Raw genomic sequence first — 12,942 nt, 5'->3', positions numbered from 1 at the left:
AATTTTGTCAAGGGCTGGGAAGGTGGCTCAGTGGTAGAGCGATTGCCTTACATGCATGAGGCCCTGGGTTCGATTCCTCAGCACCACATAAGCAAAAAGAAAAAAGCCAGAAGTGGCACTATGGCTCAAGTGGTAGAGCGCTGGCCTTGAGCTGAAGAGCTGAAGGACAGCGCCCAGGCCCAGGGTTCAGGCCCCACGACCGGACCCCCAAAAAAACAAAAAACAAAAAATAAACAAACAAACAAAAATACAATTTTGTCAAAACCCAAAGAATGTGCAACACCAAGAATAAATCAGTGGAGGTTCACTGATTGTAACAAATTGGGAGCTGGGGGTAAGGGATATTTAAGACACTGCTTATATATTTCATTCAATGTTGCAGTGAGCTTAACACGGTTCAAAAAAAGTCTGGGACTGGGAAGGTAGCTTAGGGGTAGAGTGCTTGCCTAGCATGCATGAAGCCCTGGGTTCCACTTCTTAGTACCACATACACAGAAAAAGCCAGAAGTGGTGCTGTGGCACAAGTGGTAGAGTGCTAGACTTGAGCAAAAGCAGCTCAGGGACATTGCCCAGGCCCTGAGTTCAAGCCCCAGGACTGGTGCAAAAAAAAAAGTCTATAGGTCAGGCACTGGTGGTTCACACTTGTAATCCTAGCTACTCAGGAGATTGAGATCTGAGGTTCTCAGTTCAAAGCCATCCATGCAGGAAAGTCCGTGAGAATCTCTTCTCCAATGAAGCACCAGAAAACTGGAAGTGGCACTGTGGCTCAAGTGATAGAATGCTCGTCTTGAGCTGAAGAGCTGAGGGACAGCACCTAGTCCCAGAGTTCAAGCTCCACAACTGACAAAAAAAATTGCAGTATAAAAAACAACTCTTGGGCTGGAACTTAGGGATATGTACTTGTGAGCGTTCCCCCAAGTCCACAGGAACACAGTCTAAACAGTTTGGCACTGACTCAAGGCTGGGTCGTGGCATCTGTCATTATCTACAGCCGGAACAAGCTCAGCTTGATCTTTGCAGCCCTGGCATCATAAGTGTTTTCTTTCCCAGGCCGGCCTGTCCTCTCCTCCTCGAACTTGCCTGACCTTCACTTCTTGAGGGTTGATGTGCACACAGCACTTTCTCTGGGACTGGCAGTGCTTAACCACAGGCCTTCTAAGTTCATCACCTGACACAGCCCCTCATTTTGACCAGACCACTTCTGTACCCCAGGATTTGCTATTCCAGTACCCAGGCTAGATTTGTTTTGTGCATGTGCTCATCCTGGGGCTTCAGTTCAGAGCCTGGGCGCCGTCCCTAAGCTTTTGTGCTCCAGCATTATATGCTACCACTTGAGCTACAGTTCCACTTGCAGCTTTTAAAAAAATTACAAATATCAGAAAATTCCAATCTCATAGTTATAGAAGCCAGGAGCTCCAAGCTCAATGTGGCAGCTGCTCAGGGAAAAACCTTCGTGCTGAGTCCTCACATTGACTTTCACCTCTGTATGTGTGTGTGTGTGAGAGAGAGAGAGAGAGGAGAGAGAGAGAGAGTTGTAGGGCTTGAATACTGGGTTTAAGTGCTGTCCTTGAGCTCTTTTGCTCCAAGTGAGTGTTCTACCACTTTGAGCCACAGTGCCACTTCTAGCTTTCTGGTGGTTAACTGGAGATAAGAATCTCACAGACAGCTGGGCGCCAGTGGTTCATGCCTGTAATCCTAGCTACTCTGGAGGCTGAGATCTGAGCATACTGGTTCAAAGCCAGCCCAGGCACAAAAGTCCATGAGATTCTTTTTGTTTGGGTTTTTTTTTAAACTGTATTTTTTTTTTGTCTTTCCTTTTTTGGTACTGGGGATCGAACCCAGGACGTTGCACTTGCTAGGCAAGCACTTTGCCACTGAGCTACATCCCAGCCTGTCCATGAGATTCTTATCTCCAATAAACCACTAGAAAACCAGAAGTGGTACTGTGGCTCAAGTGGTAGAGAGCTAGCCTTGAGCTGAAGAGCTCAGGGACAGCGCCCAGGCCCAGAGTTGAAGCCCAACTGATCAAAAAAAAAAAAAAAAGCCACAGACTTTCCTGTCTGGGCTGGCTTTGAACTGTGGTTTTTAGATCTCAGCTTCCCGAGTAGCTAGGATTATAGGTGTGAGCCACTGGCGCCCAGCCCAAGGCTGATTTTCCCTAGAGTCTCATACTGGGTTAGGAGCAGTTGGTGAGCTTCCTTGGGTCCCTGGGGAAGAGCCATCGCTGTTGTTCAAGGCTATGGGGGAGGACAGCTGGGGAGCCACTGGAGTCCCATGTGAGCTACTGCCCATCTTGTCGATGGCCACGGCTGTGCACACACATAGCACCCCACCACCTGACTTCAGCGAGGACAACATCTGAATGCATTCATTCCACTGGGCCCATCGATTTATTAAGAGGTCATTTAGAAGGTGGGTAGTGGGGACTCTGACAAACCGTGCTGCTGATGCTTCATTAGGGACTTTGATCAGGCCCCGGGACCTTGGTACTGAGGCCAGCAAGCTCCTGTCAAGCGTTGAGGCAGGAGGCAGGCAGGCTTGCAGCCAAGCCACCAGGTTTGGCTCACTGGAAGGAATCCCACTGGAGAAAGGGGTGGCCTGCGGTGCAGTGAATGTGTGTCGACCCGACCTGCTAGGTGGCCGCTGCAAAGAGAGGGAAAAGCACCCAGGATCCTTGGTGCCAGGGATGCCCAGGAATTGGAAGGAGCTGACATTAGGAGTGGAGAATGGGGCTGTCGGCTGACGGCATAGCCAGCTTCAGGAAAAGAAGAAGATGGGCATTTGGGCTCCCCTGCCAAAGTGTCACAGGCCAGCACCACAGCCCCCATCCCTCAAGGTCCCCGCCGCCTCAGAGCTCAGATGTGTTGGGGCTAGAGAGCCTCCTTCTGGGACATGGAGTAAGGCCTCCACTTTACACTGGTGCTGCGCCGACCCCTCGGCCTGGTCCGGGAGCTCAGCTGTGCTAGCTGGCCATGCTCCTTCGCGGGATACAGCCTTCCATCTCCAGCGCCTCTGGCCAGCCCTCGTACTTGTTGGTGTGTTTACTGTTCTTCATGTGCTGTGGGGGTGGGGGAGGAAGTCACCGCCTGGCCCTTTGGGACAGGGGACAGAGGCAGGCTAAGGCCCAGGCTTTCGACCTTTTTTTGCTGTGCTAACCAACTGAAGGCTCTCCAGGCGCTCACCCTCTGCCCCACCCCAGGGCAAAATGGAGATAGCTGAAGTGCACCAGGGGACGGACTATACATTTTGCTTGGCTTGGTGGCCCAGGAGGGTAGGCTCTGCAGAGGGGAGGGAGTATGTGTGTCCCCAGCTGTGGGAAGTAGCAGAGAGACATGGAGGAATTTTCTAGGGCTAGGGGAGCTTGAGCTGCTTTTCTTTTTTTAACTTTCACTAGTACCAGGCTTTGAACTCAGGGCCTTACATTTATTCATCTGGTGTTATACCACTTGACTCATGCCCCTAGTGTGGCTTTTTGCTGGTTATCTTGGCAATGGAGTTTTGTGGACTTTTCTGTCCAGGCTGGCTTTGACCCTTGATACTTCAGGTCTCAGCCTTCGGAGTAGTTAGGATGATAGGCTTGAGCCATTTTTCTTTCTTTCTTTTTTTTTTTTTTTGGTGAGCCATAGCCTTTCAGAAACTATGTGTTGTGGGGAGCAGCGCTTGTAGTCACCATGGCTTTTGCTAGAACCTTCCCAAAGGTTGAGCATTCTTTCAGACGTTTGGGAAGAAAGTTTCTTAGGTGTGAGTTTCACCAGAGTACCAATTTTTTTTTTTTTTGGTCTGGTCGTGGGGCCTGAACTCTGGGCCTGGGCGCTGTCCCTCAGCTCTTCATCTCAAGGCTAAGCGCTCTACCACTTGAGCCACAGCGCCACTTCTGGCTTTTTTCTTTTTGCTTATATGGTGCTGAGGAATGGAACCCAGGGCCTCAGGCATGCAAGGCAAGCGCTCTACCACTGAGCCACCTTCCCAGCCCCCAGTGTACCAATTTTGCCATTAAAAGAGAGACCATTTAAGGTACACGGCCAGGCTGCCAGGGCTGGGAGGTGGAGGTGCCCGTTTGGCTGCTGTACCTGTTCAAAGGGACTCTTGTTCTGCACGCCTTTGGCTCCTACAAACACCCAGCTGTCCCGGAAGGCGAGCTCCTTGGCATTCCTGCTGCCCAGCTCACTAAAAAGCTTCCTGGTCTCTTCATTCATCCTGTCATGCAGAAGGAGGAAAGAGGAGCTGGAAGCTACCACTGTATAGGAGCGCAGTGGAGGCTGGCTTTGGTGATCACTTACTTGGTGGCTGGGTCGTCATAGGATGCCACAAACACCAGGGTGCCTTCATGCAGTGGCCGAATGAACTTCAACAGATCGTTAACATCTGGAGGTGGGGGGAGGGCCTGTGGATGGGAAGCTTCCCGCCCCACCCTGTACCTCCCCCCAGCCACTGCTCCCCCAATGAGAGAGACCCCCGAAGTAGGGCTTGGGCCATGGACACGCATAAAAGACCACCAGGAAAAAAAAGCCACCAGGATGGTACTAGACAAACTGGTAAAGAAACCAGGGCTGTCCTGTCCTGGGACACATCCTCTAAATGGAGGTTGGGGTCTCCTTCCCCTCCCCTCTCCCCCCGCCCCCACTGCTTTATGGGAATCCAGGGAAGTACTTGAGAAGCCTGAATGGGTACAAGCACACAAAGCAGGGCGCCAAAGAGAAAGTCACCAGCTGGAGGCATGGCTACTGCTTACCTCCCGCCCACATGTCGAAAGCCCGGGCCTCGATGAGCTCACCATTGACCCCTGCATCAAGAGGAGAAAGTCCATACCCTGCAGGGCACCCCGACCCCTTCGGTGGATGAAGTCCGATCTGGCAGCATAGGGGACTCACCATTTACCAGGGCGATGTTGAGCCCACGACCCACGTTGTCCTTGACACTGCTCATGAGCCTGGCAGGGGACACAGAGCCCTCAGCTCCTGCAGACCCAGCCTGGACTCCCCGGCCCACTGCCCAGCCCCCATGGACCCCGGGGAGCTCACATCTTATCTTCCAGGCAGATCTTGGGCCCGATCACGTTGGCGGCCCCGCTGACCATGCGAAAGGCCAGGTGCTCCTCGGGACACGGCTGGGGAAGGCCACACTTGTACTTCCTGGCCCGTGGTTCTGAGCAGGGACAGCAAGTGTGACCCATGGGCCTGGCCCTGGGGTCACCTGAGATCTGAGAAGGGGAGGTCAGGGCCAGCCAGGGTAGATTAAGTGAACACAAGCAGGGAAGTGTGGTAGGGCAAGGCTGAGCACATGTCCATGGATACTCTTATCTTGCTGGCAAGGTGACAGGGACCCCAGGGAGGCTTTTCTGCTGTGCTGCTGTGTGTAGGAGAAGAGATAACAGGCTGAGGGCTGGCCTAACAGAACCAGGAGACGTGCAGAAGCGGAGATGGCCAGAGTGGAGGCCCTGTGATATACGGCTTCCAGCCAGGCCACAGCGGAGGAACTGAGCCAGGTGAGAAATGGGGCTCTGCTAGTGCCCCAATTTCCTTGGGCTCACCCTAAAGAAAGAGAGGAGGACAGGAGGAAGATGACTCCACAATGAGATGAACTGGATCCCCACAAAAATATATGCTGGAGTCGCAATCGCAAAACTTCAGAATGTGGCCTTGTTTGGAAATAAGGCTTCTTGTGGACAAATTGGTTAAGATGAGGTCACGCCGGAGTAGGTTGAGTGCTAAAGCAACATGACTGGTGTCCTTATAAGGAAAGAAGAGACAAGGGCGGGGGGGGGGGGGGGAAAAGACAATGGAGGCAGAGATTGTGCAGCCTCAGCCCAGGAGACCTAAGGCTACTAGGTGTGGTCCAGGCAAAGCAGAGTCCTCAACTCTCTCAGAGGGAGAACAGCCCTGCTGGTGCCTCACATTCACATTTCTTGCTTCCAGAATTGTGAGAAAAGAAATTTCTGTCATTAAGGCCTGCTTTGTGATGCTCTGATATAGAAGCTCCAGAAACTGATCATGCTTTTGGCCCTGGGAATTGAGGTGTTTATATAACAAATACTTAAAAATGTAGAAATGAATTTGAAACTGCCTAACAGGAAAAGGCTGTAGACTTGCAAGATGTATGGTAGAAAAAAAAGCCTACAGTGTTCTTAAGAAATCAAGGCCAGGGGCTAGTGGCTCATGCCTTTTAATTCTAGCTACTCAGGAGGCTGAAATCTGAGGATCATGGGTCAAAGGCAGCCCAGGCAGAAATGTCCATGAGACTCAAATCTCCAATAAACTATGCAGAAAAAGCTGGAAGTGATACTATGGCTCAGGTACTAGCCTTGGGCAAAAGAAACTCAGGGTCAGAACCCAGGACTGAGTTCAAGCCCCAGGACAGGCAAAAAGAGAGAGAGAGAGAGAGAGAGTAAAAAGAAATCATTGGTAGAGATATTGATAGTAGCTGGTTATGGTAGCACATGCCTGTAATCTAGTACTCAGAAGAGTATAGCAAGGTTGTTGAGCTTGAGACCAGGCTGCACTACATAGCGAGGCCATTTTTTTTTTTTTTTGTCAGTCATGGGGCCTGAACTCTGGGCCTGGGCGCTGTCCCTCAGCTCTTCAGCTCAAGGCTAGCACTCTACCACTTGAGCCACAGCACTACTTCTAGCTTTTTCTGCTTATGTGGTACTGAGGAATTGAACCTAGAGGGCCTTATGCATGCAAGGCAAGCATTCTACCACTTTGACTCCTTCCCAGCCCTCAAAAAAAATTTTTTTTCAGAGGACAGGGCATGGTGAATAATGCCTATAATACCAGGTAGGCAGAGATGGGAGGATCAGACTTTGAGGGCCAACAGGGGCAAAGTTCAGGAGTCTCTATCTCAATAAACAACCTGGAGTCCCAGGTATGTGTGAGGTACAGATAGAAGGACTGTGGTCTGAGGACAGTTCTACACAGAAGCAAGATCCTATCTGCAAAAGTAAAAGTAAAAGGCCTGGAGGTATGTCTCAAGTGGTTAGAGCACCTGCCTGGCAAGTACAAGGCCCTGAATTTAAACCATGACTAGTAAGCCTGATTATGGTGAGGGCTAGAAAGAAGACAGCAACAGGCAGAATGCTGCTAGGAACAGGAATGCTAAAGGTCCTTAGATGAGGTCTCAGAAATGAGGAAGAGGGGCTGGGAAGGTGGCTCAGTGGTAAAGCACTTGCCTTGCATGCCTGAGGCCCTGGGTTCGATTCCTCAGCACCACATAAGCAAAAAGAAAACAAATGAGGAAGAAAGTAGGCGCCGGTGGCTCATGCCTGTCATCCTAGCTACTCCAGAGGTTACGATCTAAGGATCATGGTTCAAAGCCAGACTGTGCAGAAAAGTCCATGAGGCTCATTGCCAATTAAACCACCAAAAAGCCAAAGGTGGAGCTGTGGCTCAAGTGGTAGAGTGCTAGCCCTGAGCAAAAAAGCCAAGTGGGAGTATGAGGTCCTGAATTCAAATCCTGCGCCTGGCATGCACACAGGCACACGCACACACACACCCCCACACACATTGAATTTGAAGAGATTTCTGAGCCCAACGTTAAAGGCATGGCCTGGCTTCTCGTTGCTGCTATGGTAGGATATGAGAATAGACAGAGAAATTGAGCAAAGAACCCTCAGGATGAAGGGAGCCGAATGTGATGATTTAGAAAATCTCACGCTAATCATAATGCAAAAAATTAGAGTGCTCTCTAGAGAGAACACAGTGGGTGTGGCTGGCTAGAGAGGAAGTATGTGATTTCTGAGTGCATTCCACCCTCTCAGAAGCTTGGACCTGAGATGGGGTTAAACAGGCAGGATCTGAAGAGAACTTTCTTGCCTTGTAGCTTGGGCCTTTATCAAGGAAACAAGAATCCCCCCAAGTCAGGGCTGGGAGCGAGTGGTTCACACTGTAATCCTAGCTACTCAGGAGGCTGAGATCTGAGGATGGTGGTTTGAAGCCAGCCTAGGGAGAAAAGTCTATGAGACTCATCTCCAATTAACTACCAAAAAGTCAAAAGTGGAGCTATGGCTCAAGTGGTAGAGTGGTAGACTTGAGCAAAAAAGCTCAAGGACAGTGCCCACACACACACACACACACACACACACACACACACACACACACACACACAAGAAAAGGAAAAGAAACATGGTCAGCTTGTACTGTAAGGGACAGAGATGAGCTAAAGGAAGCAGGCTGGTTCTGAAGGTAGAATAAGGGAGGTAGAAGCCAGAGAGTGAGAACACCTCTTATGGTAGAGGCTGGGGTCCCCTCAGTGGGCCCAGAGAGGAGAATCAGGCCACAAAGAATTATTCTCTGAAACTGAAAGGAGTTGTCACTGATGGGTTTTGAACTTGTTCGTGACTTTCTTGTTTTCTGTCCTCCCTTTTTGTGTGTGCTAGTACTGAGATTTGAACTCAGGACATGTCTTGCTTAATTGTTTTTTTTTGTCGGTCTTGGGGCTTGAACTCTGGGTCTAGGCGCTGTCCCTGCACTCTTCAGCTCAAGGTCAGCACTCTACCTCTTGAGCCACAGCGCCACTTCTGGTTTTCTAGTGGTTTATTGGAGATCAGAGTCTCATGGATTTTTCTGCCCAGGAGGGTTTTGAACCATGATCCTCAGATCTCAGCCTCCTGAAGATTACAAGCGTGAGCCACCAGCACCCAGCTTGCTTAAGTTTTTTATTCAAGGCTATCATTATATCATTTGAGCCATAGTTCCACTTCCAGATTTTTGGCGGTTAGTTAAGAGTCTCGTAAACTTTCTTGCCAGGCTGGGAAGGTGGCTCAGTGGTAGAGTGCTTGTCTAGCATGCATGAGGCCCTGGGTTCAGTTCCTCAGTACCACATAAACAGAAAAATCCAGAAGTGATGCTGTGACTCAAGTGGTAGAGTGCTAGCCTTAAGCTAAAGAAGCTCAAGGACATTGCCCCGGGCCTTGAGTTCAAACCCTAAGATTGACAAAACAAACAAACAAAAAGCCATAAGCTTTTCTACTAGGGCAGGGGCTTTGAACTATAATCCTCAGATCTCAGTCTCCTGAGAAGTTGAGATTACCAGCGTGAGTCACTGGCTCCTGGCTCTATTTTCCTCCCTTTTGGAATAGGAATGTTGACCCTTTACCTGTCTCCTCACTGCATTCTGACAACAGGTAACTCATTTACAAGGCTCACAGCCAAGCAAGCTAAGATGCCTAGTATAGGGAAGTATGGGTGAAGAACAGAAATCCTGAGGGACTGCAGGCCGGCAGGTGCCACAAAGGCAGCATGAGGGGTGGGCACAGAGGAGAGGCAGGGAAGTGACCCGAGCTTACCTGCAGTCACTGAGTTCTCTGGGCCTGTGGACACAGAGTTGTTTGTGTTAGTGTGGATGCCCCATGGAGCCTGCAACACGGCAGTCAGGTTCTGGGGTCAAGGAGCTAAGGAAGAGTGTCTCTCTGCTTGTCTATCTGGAGTTTAGATCCAAACTGCTTGCTCAAGGAAAGGGGTGCATTGCATTCATAACCATGACCTCCATGACCCATTGCCTGCCACAGGGGATAGAGTCCCCTCCCCATCCCAGAGCCCAGCAGCAAGCTCACAGGGCACTGTTTCCAGCATTCAGAGGGGGCCCCACCTCTTTCTCGGACCCTACTGACTTCCATCTAGTAGAGGAGTGAAATTAGGGATTGTTGCTTCCCAGCCAGAGCAGCTGGTTGGTAGGAGATGGCTACAGTTGGTGCCAGGAAATAGGTTAAGGGAAGCCAGAGGTAGCCTGCCATAGGAAGGCTCTGGAAAACCAAGCCACCCCCACGCCACTGTGGGTAGCAGTCCCACAGTCAACACAGGAACTCTGCAGCCAGGCAGCAGAGAGCCCCACACTCACTGGTGAAGAGTTGCTGGATGCGAGGGAAGCCACCACCAGGCCCACCCAGGAGAATGGCGACTACGATCCAGGTGAGCCCCACAGTGATGACGAGGGCCACGATGCGGAGTGGGCCTGTAGGCAGGACAGACACAGGGCAGGCCCACCTCAGATGCCTGTCATCAAACTCAAGAATGATCCCATGGTCTCTCAGACCACATAGCCCCTTCCACTCGGGAAGAACTGATGGGAGGATGGGCTGGTGGGGACCCATCGCCACTCAGCAGGCCCGACGATAGTCCCTTGGCAGGTAGAGGGAGGAAACTGAGTTCTAACCCCAAGGCTGCCATTTTGTTCTCCCTGGAAGGTTTCCAGGGGATTTGTATAACCCACTACTCCACAAGCACATCCCTAGAACTCCTCTCACAACCGGCAATATATTGCGTGTCATCTATTTGCACCTCCTCTCCTCTTGTTCAGAAAGTTTGAACCTGACTTCCCCTCCCTTGTCAGATTTCTTGTAATGAGGACCCTTCTCTCTCTCTCTCCCTCCATTCCTCACGGTAGCTATAATGTCATGCCTACAGTGGCCTGTTGGCTCTCAGATTCCTTGACCTCAGTCAAGGCTCTCAGTCTGGCTTTCCATGCTTGCCTGATGGAAACATTTCACCTCTGAGTAGCCTGCCTTCTCCTTGGCCACATGGTCTTCCTCTACCCGCCTGCCTTCTCTTTGGCCACATGATCTTCTTCTACCCGCCCCCTCCCCCTTTGTTTGCCAGTCCTGGAGTTTGAACTCAGGGACTGCACTGTCCTTGAGCTTCTTTTGCTCAAGACTAGCGCTGTACCACTTGAGCCACAGTGCCACTTCCAGCTTTTTGTGTTTATGTGGTACTGAGGAATGGAACCCAGGGCTTCATGCATGTTAGGTAAGCACTCTACCACTGAGCCACATTCCCAGTCCTACCTTCCCCTTTAAAGCTGGACCGTTCTGGGCTTGTATTCCAGGGTGCCTTCTTATCTCTAGAGTCTGTTTATAGGTAAAATTTCATCTATTCCAGATCTTCTGTGTGTGTGCTAGTCCTGGGGCTTGAACTCAGGGTATGAGCACGGTTCCTTAGCATTTTTACTGCTCTACTACTTGAGCCACCTGTCCACTTCTGTGTACTCCAGATCTTAAACTAAGCAGCACATAGCAATAATACCTTAGTTTCTAGCTGCAGCCAATCACCCCCTTCCAAAACGTTCCTCACTGCACAGTTCCACTTCGGTCTATCAAGTGGCTATTTTAGTAGGTTTGAACTTCAGTTCTCAAGTTCTTCTCTCCATCTCACCCCAGTGTCTCCCTCCACTAGGACTCCTTTCCTTCCCCACAAGGCATCTCTATGTGATGTGCCAGGTAGGTGCAGTAGCACTTCAAGCATGAGTGCAGACTCTTTTTGCATTGGTTACTTTTGAGGTCGGGTCTTGCTTTATGCTTGGACTGTGATCCTCTTAATTGTGCTTCCCTATGTCGCTGGAGATGACAGGTGTGTGTCACTGTGCCCCGGGAAGGCTGGCCTTGAACCGGGATCGTTTGGATCCTCAGATCTCTGCCTCTTTAAGTAGCTAAGATTACAAATATGAGCTCTTTCCTAAGAAGGCTTGTTCGTCTTAGTTGTCCCGCTGTTATTGCTTCAAATCCAACTCTAGAAACACCTTTGTCAGTTTCTCTCAAAGACCATGCGGGTCCCTGCTGTTACCCTCCCCACCTAGCCGCCATGGTCCCTGGAGCCTCTGTCACAACTTATTTTTCAAAAAGCAGCAGCCTGTTATCTCAGTTAGGGGAACAACAGTAACGCACATCTTATAGTTTGGGACACGGAAGTCCTCAGCCGTGGAAGGATTCGCTTAAGGTCAGAGAATGCGTGTTTGTGTACGGTTCTCCATTTTCAGCACCAATACCAGTGGCCACCCCGGCCCCTCCTAGCAGACGTCAGAACGCTAGGGCCTCCCTCCCGTTGTCTGTGGAAGCCACCAACCTGCCAACCTCATGTCCAGTTCCCCCGCTGGTTGGGACCGCCGGCAGGTGCACTGTTTGGGGACCGTGAGCTGTGTAGGGGGTATAAAGCAGAAGAGCAGGTCTGGGTGCGTGCCGGGACAAGTCTGTGCTGAGCCCCGGTGGGAGGCAAGCGCGATCGGTGTTACGACTTGGTCCTCCAAACATCCGGCCGGGCTAGGCTCCTCGGGAACGCCAGGGCAGTACCTGCCTGACCAGGAGGGGCCTTGGGAACGAATCGGATCACGGTCGGGCTCACAGTCACCTCCGTGACCGCGTTGTCCAAGTGGTTCTCCCGGACTTCTGCCACTCCAGTGGGTGGTCCAGGAGACCAGGCTCACCAAGGCGGTAGGGAGACGTGGGCTCCGTAAGGAGGCGGGCCTGTCGGGCTGCCGGTCTCGTTCAGTCGGACGGAGCGAGTTAACACAGTTGCGTAGAAGCAGCCTGGCAGGCCCGACAATGGCGGCCTTGGGGGGGGCCCACAATCTACCGGCCCCGCCCCGCCTTCGGCCTTGCGCCTAGGCTGGCAGGCGCCACGCAGGCTCCACCTCTAGACCCGCCCCACCGTCTGCTCCAGCCAATCGGTGGGTGGAGTCTTACCAGGCCCCGCCTCCGCTGCTCGCTCCTACTCTGCCATCAGGCCAGTGAACCCCTTGAACAAGCTCAGCTTTTGCCAAAGTCGGGGAAGCCGTGGAAGGGCTTGGGTACGTAGGTGGAAGTGAGTCTAAAGTTGGTATTTGCGCCGTTTAGGAACAAGGAAGCGCCACAACCACACGTGGGAAAAACAGCAGAGCCTGACAGAGCTAAGGCAACCGGGGCGTGCCTCTGGCTGCCTCTGCTTCCCGTCTGTCCTGTTCATAATCGTTCATAATCAAGTGTCTTCTTGTTTTTTGAAGCACTCAGTAAGATGAGGTGCTATGCACACCCAGCCCTGGTTCTACCGGAGTCACTTTTCCCCGGCATGATGGAGTAATCTGTCTGAGCAGCCTTCTACTGGACGCAGAGATTTTAATTAATTAATTTTTTTGGTCCGGTCATGGGGCCTGAACTCTGGGCCTGGGCGCTGTCCCTCAGCTCTTCAGCTCAAGGCTAGC

The 12,942-nt window shown here is 51.4% G+C and overlaps 1 protein-coding gene and 1 long non-coding RNA gene across 3 annotated transcripts in view; one reads left to right on the top strand and one right to left on the bottom strand.

Annotated features, from left to right (window-relative positions):
* Window positions 1-2,371: 2,371 nt before the first annotated feature.
* Fam3a (family with sequence similarity 3, member A) lies at window positions 2,372-12,340 on the bottom strand. Of its 2 annotated transcripts, XM_013035409.1 has the most exons (9): window positions 11,832-12,339; window positions 9,835-9,948; window positions 9,284-9,307; window positions 5,022-5,145; window positions 4,872-4,930; window positions 4,733-4,783; window positions 4,281-4,365; window positions 4,071-4,197; window positions 2,372-3,058 (listed from the first exon to the last, which is right to left on the bottom strand). In XM_013035409.1, the coding sequence occupies exons 1-9, from the start codon at window positions 11,842-11,844 to the stop codon at window positions 2,963-2,965; spliced, it is 693 nt and encodes a 230-aa protein (XP_012890863.1). In that variant the 5' UTR covers window positions 11,845-12,339; the 3' UTR covers window positions 2,372-2,962. The 2 variants fall into 2 exon arrangements, with proteins under 2 accessions (XP_012890863.1, XP_012890864.1); XM_013035410.1 differs by lacking the exon at window positions 4,733-4,783 and having other exon boundaries at window positions 11,832-12,340.
* Window positions 12,341-12,473: 133 nt separating this feature from the next.
* Window positions 12,474-12,942, top strand: part of LOC106000156 — a 12,111-nt gene continuing 11,642 nt past the window's right edge. Inside the window, exon 1 of the long non-coding RNA XR_001175780.1 lies at window positions 12,474-12,552. This is a non-coding gene — a long non-coding RNA (uncharacterized LOC106000156). The remainder of the gene's footprint in view (window positions 12,553-12,942) is intronic.

Source organism: Dipodomys ordii, unplaced genomic scaffold, assembly GCF_000151885.1.
Source record: "Dipodomys ordii isolate 6190 unplaced genomic scaffold, Dord_2.0 Scaffold209, whole genome shotgun sequence".
Classification (NCBI taxonomy): domain Eukaryota; kingdom Metazoa; phylum Chordata; class Mammalia; order Rodentia; family Heteromyidae; genus Dipodomys; species Dipodomys ordii.
Note: the sequence above shows the minus strand (reverse complement) of the source record. Positions and strands in the feature narration are given on the sequence as shown.

Coding starts and splice junctions, on each gene's coding strand:
- Fam3a (XM_013035409.1), bottom strand. Junction 5,146..9,283: donor AGAGAACTCAGTGACTGCAG/GTAAGCTCGGGT, acceptor GTCCCTGCTCAG/AACCACGGGCCAGGAAGTAC. Junction 4,931..5,021: donor ATCTGCCTGGAAGATAAGAT/GTGAGCTCCCCG, acceptor GTCCCCTGCCAG/GCTCATGAGCAGTGTCAAGG.